Raw genomic sequence first — 12,003 nt, 5'->3', positions numbered from 1 at the left:
GTTTGAAATGCATATCAGTCTCCCTTTAATTCTTTGTTAGCAATCTAAAAAATTTACACAAATATGAGCTGTCACTGTTGTGACTACTGCCTGTCGATGGCCTTCGGTTAGGCCACGGGTCGGCAACCTGCGGCTCCCAGACGCCCGGTGCGCGCGCACCTCTTCGAACGGGCAGTGGTGCGTGCGCACCTCTCCAAATGGAGAGTGGCACCGCCCGTTCCGAGAGGTGCGTGCGCACCTTTCCGAAGGGCGGAGGTGCGCGCGCACCTCTCCAAGCCGCCGCTGTCTCGTCCGGAGACCTGCCGCGTTCATCAAACATTGACGAACACGGCAGCTGTGCAAACGGGATGGCGGCGGTTTGGAGAGTGTGCGCGCACCTCTCCCAAGCCGCCGCCATCCGGAGACCTGCCGACGTTTGGGGAGGTTTGGGGAGGTTTGGGGAGGTGCGCGCGCACCTACGGTCGTTCGGAGAGGTGCGTGCGCACCTCTCGGAATGGGTAGCGGCGCCGCTTCTTGCAAAAGCTGCCGCGGCCCGTCTGCAAAGCTGCCGCTTTCAGCAGCTTTGCAGATGGGCCGCGGCAGCTTTCCCAAGAAGCGGGGCCGCTGCCCGTTTGCGCGGAGGTACAAAGACCTGCCGACGTTTGGGGAGGTTTGGGGAGGTGCGCGCGCACCTACAGTCGTTCGGAGAGGTGCGCGCGCACCTCTCGGAATGGGTAGCGGCGCCGCTTCTTGCGAAAACTGCCGTGGCACGTTTGCAGGCTGCCGAAAGCGGCAGCTTTGCAGATGGGCCGTCGCCGTCGTGCAACCGGGAACCGGTTCCATCACACATAAAAAAAAGGCAAACGCGCGCGTCTGCGCATGAAAAACCCATTTTGCGCATGCGCATGCATGGATGCACGCACGCGGCTCCCACTTTTTTTTATGTGTGATGGAACCGGTTCCCTGTGGCTCTTTTCCTTTTTCGGGTTGCCGACCCCTGGGTTAGGCTGAAACAGGAAATAAAGATTTGTCCCATGTTTGGGGCCTAGCAAGGTAATCTAAATAGTTAACAAGCATTTAACACATATCTCCCTTGCTTCTCAGCTAACAAAGTGAGAGAGCTTGTGGCCTAGAATTTAAAACAACTGCCAAATGTGCAATCAGCCCAGGTTCGAATCTCAGAAGGGTATGGCTGACTGATGAAAACAAATAAGTTTGAAATGCATATCAGTCTCCCTTTAATTCTTTGTTAGCGATCTAAAACATTTACACACATATTAGTTAAGGACCTCTTTATGTCAGAAAGCTATTTGTTCCTTTCATACTTGTAATGGAAATCAATAAATGCATTTGTTATCGCTTAATTTTTTATATAAGATGCTTTGTAAAATACAGATTAGAATTATGAACTATATGCAGATGATTGTAAGCATTTAAGTAGATCAGCTATCTCAGCCTTTTATTTTGATATTTTGGTCTTTATTGCATAATTGATGTATTAATGTTATATTTTATGCTGCATAGGATATATTCTATTTATTTTTTTTAAAAAATTGTTTTATTAATTTTTAAGAATTACAATCTATAGTGCTAAGTAAAAAACATGTCTGGGTTCACATATTTAACATTAACTTCTTCAGTATAAATCTATTCAGTACTGCACAATCCAATATATTTTCCCTGATCCTCCTTTCTTCCCCATATTTTTTCCATTTTCCGTTCATTACAGTACAATTCTTGGTACTATTGATGTGTACAAGTTAGATATAAACATCTTCATCATGTTTACTAATATTATACAAATAATAATAATTCATAAATCAATATCCTGTTTTTGTGCTCTTGTTAAAGTTTGATTTCCCATCAATATTTGAAGTATCTTTGTCAGTTATGATTTTCTCCATATTAATTACATTTATATAGCAAAAAAAAATATTCATACCAATCCTCCTATTTTCATATTTCCCATAAGAAAAAATACTATTTTAATTCTAAATCATATCTTTTCATTATAAAAGTCTAATTATATCTAAGGGCTATCTGTTCTTTTAATCATATTCAAACAAGTATTTAAACATGTAATGCCCCATCTAATAAGTCAAATCTTCAATTTTTTAAATCTAACTCTTTCTTTCTTTCTTTGCCAAGTAGCTTTCCAAGGTAAATTAAATCGCCCAGGAATTTTCTATTTTTGTGAAAGTTGTTTGGCATGAGGAAGATAATTTAGGGTATTTTTGAGGGGGAATTCCACCCATTTATATTCCTTAAGCAACTCCCACTTTTCTTCTCCCTCAATTTCTCTTTTTATTTTTGTCTCCCAAGTTGTAACATTTCCCGACAGCTCTATGTTCCATTTTTAAAAAAAATCTTCTTCCTTGTCATAAGGTGTAATTTGCAGACTTAAGGGGAAAGGGTCTTTTGCATTTTCATTGTTCGTTTCATTGTTGCAGTATTTTATTTGTATATGGTAGTTTACGGTATATTTCCCTTCTTTTATCTCTTCCATTTCTAGGTCTATTTCCTCTGCTTCATCTTCTGATTTCTGATTTATTTGTTCATACTTTGTAGTCATTGTCTGGGAACTTTCTACAACAGTTGTAGATTTAATTTGGAGATTTGCTCATTTATATTATCTAAATTATTTTTAGTCTCATTATGGTTTCTTTTTATGTCCTCTTTGTATGCAACAATTGTTTGGTGAATTAGTTGTAGCATAGAGTATATTTCCTTCTGAAAGGTGTTTGTTTTTTCTTGAGGCATCATTCCTGGAGATCCTCTAGTATCACCAGTCTCAGTAAAAGTAGAACAAAGTTTCCTCTAGTTTTCTGGTCTTTATATGTAGCCTTTATAATCCAATAGGTTCCAGAGTACAGATCCAGTCCCAAAAACAATATTATATAGTGATCCTTTGTCTCAGGCATCCAAAAATTGTCAATCAGGCAAGGTTGTAATCCACAATGTTCAAAGTGTTCAAAATGTTCTACCTCCCTGAACACAGCTCAAAAGTCCTTCCCAGCCAGACGTATTCAAAGGTCATAGGGTATATTTCATATGGAGAAGTTGGATCAACGAGTAATGAAACAAACAGAACCAAATACATTGCTAACCTGGTGTTTTTATTTAGCTAGTATGCACCCAGCAAATATTACAGGATGTGGACTTTTTTTAGTATGTTAAGGATTATTCAGAATTCAGCATTTGAAAAATTATCAAGCAGTACAAGGTCCCATTTTCACTTAAATGTAAATATTTCCCTTTTCACATTTGCCTTTTTATAAAACTCACTGATGAATCCTTTGTTGACTAAATGGAGCTGTGTAGCAGTTATTTTCTTCCAAATCTGGCATCCTTTTCTTGTCCAAACTCATTGGCTTTCTAGGTAACCATCCTCGAAACCTGCTTAATTCTTTCTCTATTCTGCAAGAGATGAAAGGGAAGGCAAACTTAACGATACCAATATATTTCAGTGGAAATAAGCATTTTCTATACATAAACATTTTTATGGATACAGAGGATATTAAATGCAATAATTTTCCAGACATTAATCACAATTAACTATGGGCAAATAACTCTGCCATGACTAAACAGCCTATAACTATGTGTGTATACAATATATATATAAAATAACGGTCAATCTAGCTTGCTTCACAATAGATAACATGGAGGATTCATAAGATACATCTCTTATAATCACATCTTTGCTTTGATAAAGATTTTGAGACGGAAAAGCAAAGGAATGAAGCATTTAGATTTCTCTTCCTTTTAAGTTTCTCAGTTCAAAAAGCTAAGAGCTTTAAAGTTTGTAGCAAACAGGAAAAGATGCTTTGGCAATAATCTCAGGATAATTTTTCCACTAAATTTTAGCACAAAATTTCAATATAGACCATTTATTAACAATTTAATTTTCAAAAGCTTTAACTCTTTGATTAAAAATTTAATCTTATCTAAAAAAACTACATAAAATACAACAAAAACTTCCTAGACTCATTATGAAAGATTTTGGCAAGAGAACTTTAGGGAAATGGTTTTGCTACCATTTTCTACCTACTCATTTGTCACAAAGAGAGCTTTTAAAAAACATTGCTATCTTAGTTTGTTTCAATAGTACTTGTTTTGGTCAAGCTAGGAGATTATGAAAAGCTAATCAGGGCAATGTCTGGTAAATATTTGGATAAGTAATTGAGAATAATAGGCTAGTCTAGGGAGGAAAAAAATGTGGAAGAAAACAATCCCAAATCACTACCAAGAAAACTTCCTGGATGTATCAATATAGGAACCAAGTGCTGAGTTTTATTCACTTCAAAGAGACTTTAATGCTTATTTGAGTATGCTGCAAAACGTATTAACTGTCAGAATGTGTCATGTGTACTGGTCTTCCATTCCCAATCCCAAAACTCTGACTTTGTTTTTTAATAAAAGCAAAAGAGTTATCAGGAGCCTAGTCAGTTACTATATAATGTTTGCAACTGTACAAATAGCATACATAGGCAACATGAGCTACGTGGCCTGGGATCAGGTTACCCGAAAGACCATCTTTCTCCAAGAGTATCTACCTATTCAATTTGGTCCAGAAGATTCCACCAGAGTGTTGGCTGACAGGGATCAGAAGATGGGCCTTTTCTTTGGTAGATCTTGCTCACTCAAATATTCTCCAGCCCTGTTGACCTTCTGTAAGGTTTTAAAAACCTGACTGTGTACCCGGGCTCTGAATGTGTTAAGGGCCTCATTTCTTGGCTTTACCGTTAACTGATTAATTATCTCAGCATACACATACACACACACACACACACACACACACACACACACACACACACACACAGACACCCAGTGTTACTCAGTTGAGAAGGATGACCGTAGAAAATAAATAAATAAATAGCTACTGTTAGTATTTGTTTTCTTGTTACACTGTACTGAAAAATAATGGCACTAATATCAGTGGCATTATGGTCTAGTGCAGGGGTCGGCAACCTCGGCTCTTTTATGACTCGTGGACTTCAACTCCCAGAATTCCTGAGCCAGCTATGCTATGCTGGCTCAGGAATTCTGGGAGTTGAAGTCCACGAGTCATAAAAGAGCCGAGGTTGCCGACCCCTGGTCTAGTGAAAGGTCAAAACAAAACAAAACAAAAAAAAAATACTTGTGTGATTGTCTGAAAATCTATTCCTAGCTGAATTGTCCTATCTATATTCTTACTTATCATTGTTTTGTAGGATATTTTATATTATTATTTGGAAAATACTCTGAAATATATTTACATCCATCATAATTTACTTTACAAACAAATCTATATCTTGTTTGGGCTGATCATATATTCAGTGACTCTGCGAGGTACAATTCTTTAACGGATTATTTATTTCTTTCAAAATTTTATACTGCTTTTATCTATTATGCTTTTAATCATAAAAGTTTGGCTTCTCAGGGGAAGGAACAAAGCAACAAATTTAAGATGCACAATGGGAGGTGTTGTTTTTTTTTGCTAAAAGTGAAAAGCAGATACAACAGCTGCATTTTATCTTAGGAACCAAGTGGAAGAAAAAGTTAATTACTCCTAAAATCACTCTCTACCTACAAAGATCTGAGCAGAGCAAGCAATTGTATTCCTAGCGATATGCCATCAAAGTGAAAGTTGGACTTTGAAAAAGTAGGATACAAAAAGTACAGATACTCCTTGCCTTATGACCATTTACTTAGCAACTGTTCGGAGTTATGATGGCATTGAAAAGTGACTAATGACCAGTCCTGCAGTCACATGATTACAGTTTCGCTGCATGGCAACAGCATGTGTTTGTAACACCTGCAGTGTCCTGGGGTCATGTGCTCACTATTTTCAATTTTCCCAACTGGGTTCCAACAAGCAATGAGGGAAGATAGATTTGCCTAACAACCACATGATTCCTTAACAACTATGTGATTTGCTTAATGTCCATGGCAAAAAGGTCATAAAATAGGTGCAGTCATATGAACGTTCACTTAAAGACCACATCACTTTGTGATGGAAATTCCTGTCCCAGATATGGTTGTGAGTCAAGAAATACCTGTGTTGACTCTTTCGAACTTTAGTATTGGAGAAGACTTCAGAATACCATGCACAGCCAAGAAAACAAATAAATGGATTATGAAACAGATGAACCCAGAGTTCTCATTTTAGGCAGAAATGACAAAGTTCAAATTATCCTACTTTGAATACATTATGCTGAAACCTAGCTTCCAGGAGAAGGTTCTAAGGCTCTTGGGAGAGGAGGAAGGAAAGAGAAGAGACTAATGAGTGGCAAGGTGGATAAACTCAGTTACAGTAGTGTTGAGTGCACAATTGGAATACCTGAAAGACCATGTAAGGGGCAGCTCATCATGGAGAAAATCTAAGCTGCTAAGAGTTGACACTGACTTCTGGCATATAATCAATCAATCAATCAATCAATCAATCAAATCCCTTACCCTTCCAGGCTTTAATTTCTATTTATTTATTTATTTATTTATTTATTTATTTATTTATTTATTTATTTATTTATTTATTTATTTATTCTAAAGAATAATTAAAATGCTAATTTCATGAATGTCATATACCAGTGGTGGCAAACCTTTTAGAGACTGAGCGCCCAAACTGCAACCCAAAACCCACTTATGTATCGCCAGGGTAGGCGTGGCCAGCTCTATGTTGCTCTGGTGGGTGGGGCAGTGGGCAGGAGGGCATCTTGCTCAGTGGGTGGGGAGCATGGGGGGAGGCTCCTGAGCACCGCAGCTCTTCCGAGGGGGGGGAGGACGAGTGGGGAGGGGCTGTGCTGGGATCGGGGCTCCTTGTGCCTTCCGCTGCCCGCCTGCGCTCTTCTGCTGCAGATGTCATGGCTCCACTTGCCTGGCAGGGCAGGGGCACATGGAGACACACATAGGGCTGCTGCCTCGGGACTGGGCATGGAGCCTCCTCACAGCTTCTTCCCCCGTGGACATCAGAAGCACCTATCCCACCTACTGCTCGTCCCATGATCTCCAGCCTGTTACTGGCCAGCCGGGATGCCTCCCTTTGGGCTCCCTTGGCCTCCCCCCTCCAGACTGGGGCTGGTCAAATTTCACCCCCATGGGCAGCCTTACACCCATCCCCAGCCAGCCCTCCTCCTCCATCCTTCTGCTCCTTCTGTGGGAGACTGCAGCTTACCAAGCCGGGCGGCGCCTCTCCCTGCACGCGTCCTCAGGTGGAGAAGCCAGGGAGCCACAGCTCTCGCTCCCCTCTGGCCTCCCCCTCAGGCCTTTTCCAAGCTCCTGGAGTCAGGATCCATGGTTGCAGGGCAATTTTGCGGCATGCCAGCAGCCTGATCCTGGCTCCAGAGGCCTGAAAAATGCTTCTGCCGCCCGTAACAACCGTGGGGGGGAGAATGCGAAATCGCCCTGTAGCCCTAGATCTACGCAGCAGAGGCCTTTTCCAGGCCTCTGGAGCCTAGATCGGGCTGCTGGCACACTGCAAAATTGCCCCGCAACCATGGATCCCAGCTCCAGAGGCTTAGAAAATGCTTCTGCTGCCTGGATCAGCTGGGGGGGGGGGCGAAATCACTCCAGAGGCTTACCTGGACTCTTCCTGGTAGCTGCTTCCACCAGCCAGCCAGGATCCGCTAAGCTCTTGCAGCTGACTCCCAGTGCAGAGAGAGAGCAAGAGCGCAGGCGCACGTGGAGAGGCAGACGGGAGCAGCCTGGCCCCGCCTCCCTCTGGGGCGATGGCACGTGTACCCACAGGGACGGCTCCACGTGCCACCTGTGGCATGTATGCCATAGGTTTGCCACCACGGTCATATACCATTTCTCTTCGAAGGAATATACCAAGGAAAATTGCCATTTGATTGGTGCAGTTACTTTGGATTTGACACCAAAAAGTCACTTTAATGCATGCAGGAGCATGAACATAACTCCTTCCTATCACTTCATAAAGAATCCATCCCTTACCTGAGATTATACAGCAGCTGGGAAGCCTTCATAGACCTTGTTATAGATCTTTAAGTTAATCAAGTGGTATACATATATTATCATCATATTTGAGGAATGAGTGATAATGCCTGTAATAGCTCAATTAAAAAGTATCTTTGTAATTACTGCTTTTATAGAAACCATAACAGTTTAGATTTTTCTTCTGTGATTTAACTTTTTGATTAAACTGAACTCCCAATAAATAAAACAAAACCCACTAACTTGTTCAGGATCTTGTAGCGCCGATGCAGGTAATAGAATTTTCTCCTGGAAGAACAGCAAAAATGAAGCCAGTCGAGAAGAAAACCCATCGTCAGTTACAGTATGAACTAGCAAGGAAGGAAAGGAGATTGAAGACAGAATCCTGTAAGAGGTGGAAGAAGAAACTAAAAAGAGATTAACAATCAGAACGATTAAAAGCATCCTTAATCTCTTTCTCACACTTTCTCTGTATGTGTGTATACATGCATGTATGTTCATTATTTTCTTTTTTCCAATTAAGTCATGCATCTTGAAGCATTTTTTGTTCAATGAATCAGGGAACCTGAAATGAAATAAAATGCTAAGCTTTTATATTGATATTAAAATGCTTTAAATATGAGAATACAAAAGAAAACTGTTACAGTTATACATGCAGTACATGATCAGGTGACATTGATGCTAGGGATGCAGTTTTGAAAAGATTATATTCATGCACAATAGTATGATACTGAGGAATTTAGTACGTGTTTTCCCTACCAGTTTTTATATTTTCTGTATCTGTGATGTGAGTATGAGATTATGTTGATTAGAATGGCTTGTGCATCTTCCATTACGAATGTGATGTAAGAGATTCATGGGACCATGCTACTAATTCAGATTAGCATTAGGTGTAATTTTTTGTGTGCTGAAGACGAAGTAACACAACTGATGTTATGGGCTGAAGTTAACCCAAGGGCAAAAAGCAACATAGTAGGGGCTTATTATATTGCCACCTTGCCCAGTGACCATATGGCCAGCAACCATGTTGAGGGCAAAAATCAAGGACATTGTTTTATATTCCCTCCCCACCCCCACCTCCAAGTGCAACCTCTGGGTATGTCTTCTTGCTCCCCTTTCAAAGCCTTATTGCCCGCTTCTTTCAACTCAAACATTGCTGTCTGGTTTGCTCATTGTGCTTTAATTTATTCTAGGCCAACACTTAATTTCGATTAACTGCACTTAATTTCGATTAACTGCCTTGCAGAGACAGGATCATCCTATCAAGTGGGTAAATGTTTGTTGCCTTGGATGCATGCTGGAGTTATAGCTGAAAGATGACGAAACCGTGCACTGGTACATTTATTAAAAACAAACATAAAGTCCACTGGAAAAATCACTCAGGAAAAAAAAGTCTTTAAAAACATTTCTGTTACGAACCAGCAACCATCTCATACAAGTTGTGTCTCTTGCATTATTACTAGTAATAGTTCTGAAACTACAGGAGTTAGAGATCTACAATGTGGCAATATAGTTTTTTTATTTCAGTGCTGATTTTTCTATCTGTACATATATGTGAGCATGCATGCATGTATACATATGCACACCGTATATACGCAGCCACTTCTCATTAAACAAGTATCTCATTCATGTGACTGTGATCACAAATATGATGATAACAAACGGTATAACAAAATTCATTTTTCAACAATGTGTGCATTTGCAACTAAATTTTGTGTATCTGAACAATACATGCTGGAGTCTCTCTCTCCCTCTCTGTCACATGTTCACTTAGCTTCCATTTTGATTAAGGACATGGTAGTTGGAACAAAATGCAGTCACTAAAAATGAGTGGAGGTATCATCCAGGAAAACAAATGGCTTTAGTATTTCTAGATGCCCAAAAGGCATTTGATAATGTTTCCTGGCAATTTATGATTCAACAATTACAAATAATGGACTTTGGACAGAATTTTATAAATATGATAAAAAAACGATATACAATAAACAAACAGCGAAAGTGATTGTGAATGGAGACTATATGGAGAATTTTGAGATAAGGAAAGGCACAGGGCAAGGTTGCCTACTATCTCCACTGTTATTTATTTTCATTTTGAAAGTTTTAAATAGAAATATTAGAAAAGATATAGAAATTAAAGGGCTAGAAATAAAAGGTGAAACATACAAACTACAAGCATTTGCAGATGATTTGATGTTTATTTTAGAAGAACCCTTGGAAATGATTCCTAAACTATTGGGAAAGAGAGTATGGAGAGATCGCAGGACTGAAAATAAATAGAGAAAAAGCTAAAGCAATAGTTAAAAACCTTACAGATAAGCAAAAAAACCAAATATTGGAAAAGACAGAATTGCAGATAGTTAAAAAGGTTAAATATCTGGGGATACAGTTAACGACAAGATGTTCAACAATAAAAGAAGATAACTACACAAAATTATTAATTCAAATAAAACTGGATTTGGAAAAATGGAAAAATTTGCAATTGTCAATATTAGGAAGAATTGCCAGAGTGAAAATGAATTTACAACCGAAAATTTTATTTCTATTTGAAACAATACCTATAAAATTGGAGAATTTTTTTTGAAGATTTGAACTCATTAATTTAATTTATTTGGAAAGGGAACAAAGCTATAATAAGGGTGGAAATTGCTACAAGATGCCAAGGAAAATGGAGGATTTGGCCTACTAGAGTGGGTTCTATATTATCAAGCATCTGTATTAACATCGGTAAAGGAATGGATAATTCTTAAAAACGAAAGGTTGTTATATCTGGAGGGCCATGATTTACAATTATGGTGGCACATTTTCTTATGGTATGGGAAAAATAGAGATCATAAATATTTGCAGAATCATTATATAAGAAATGCATTGTTAACAACATGGGAAAAAATAAAATATAAAATATATTTAAAAATTCCAGAGATGATAGCTACTTCAGTAGATCCTATGCACATTTTAATTTTAATTTTAATTTTAACCGGGGTTTTATTTGTTCAGGGACGGATATAATTTTTTTTAATCTGTTTTTAACTTTTGTATTTTTTGTTTTAATCACCCTGTAAACCACCCTGAGTCCTTCGGGAAAGGGCGGTATATAAATATAATAAAATTTTAAAAAAAATTAAAAAATTAAAAACCATTATGCAAAACCAAATCAAATGAAGGACAAGATTGAGCAGAGTGGTCTCATATTTGTTGGGCCAGTTCAGTTTCAACACATTGGCTTTTTTAATCTAGTGTTGTATGATAAAGATCTTATCATTTGGGGAACTTGGTAGAACTAAGGGAACTTAAGTGACCCATAGGGACCCTATAGGCCCATATTCATGAATATATGCACCATCATTCAGCAACTGAATTATCAAGTGAGTATCAAGTATACTGCTAGGTATCCAGAGGAGAAAAAGCAATAGCAAATGGACATCACCTTCATATTCTTTTCATAAATTTTCCAAAGCATATTCTGGATTCTTTTCAGATCATTTCCCTTTTTGTTAAAGAATGCTGCAAACAGAATGCTAGCCAAAAAGCATTTTGGTCAGCATTAAACTTATAGACATCCACACTTTATTACCCAAACATTTTTAGAATTAAGTTTACAACTTACAATGAAAATTCAGTCAATGCTGAAATCATTACAGTTTTAATTCCAACATCATACGCTTACAGGAGTTAAATTTTAAAAATCATGTCTTTGCAATTAGCTCTGCATATTAATACCTATTTAGAATCTAATTAGATCCGAAATCTTTACATTGTAAGAATTTATTTTTTATTTATGTAGAGTATCCTTTATAAAATTTAGATTAATCAAATTTCTTTTAGAACACTCATATAAATCTATAGAGGTGACAGATGAATTAAGTTATGTGTAATGTTACTATTAGCCGCTTTATGTTAATGTAATATATGCCAAATGTATCTTTTAACAATATGATGTAGGAATCAATTTTGGTCAATTACAATTCTTGTAACATATTCAATTTTAGAAAAAAATATAATTAAATATACCAAAATGGTCATAATGATATATTGAGTTAATTGAGTATTATTATCACATTTTAACAATTATTTTCCAAAATAACAATAAATATTTAA

General features: G+C 38.2%; 1 protein-coding gene across 1 annotated transcript in view; it reads right to left on the bottom strand.

Moving 5' to 3' along the window:
* Positions 1-12,003, bottom strand: part of ANO4 (anoctamin 4) — a gene marked incomplete at both ends in the record, with an annotated part of 108,193 nt that overhangs the window by 40,501 nt on the left and 55,689 nt on the right. The window contains 2 exons of the mRNA XM_083365360.1: positions 3,265-3,396; positions 8,152-8,196. Of these exons, the coding sequence (XP_083221486.1) occupies positions 3,265-3,396; positions 8,152-8,196 (177 nt within the window). The remainder of the gene's footprint in view (positions 1-3,264; positions 3,397-8,151; positions 8,197-12,003) is intronic.

Source organism: Vipera ursinii, assembly GCF_947247035.1.
Source record: "Vipera ursinii genome assembly, chromosome: 6".
NCBI lineage: Eukaryota > Metazoa > Chordata > Lepidosauria > Squamata > Viperidae > Vipera > Vipera ursinii.
Note: the sequence above shows the minus strand (reverse complement) of the source record. Positions and strands in the feature narration are given on the sequence as shown.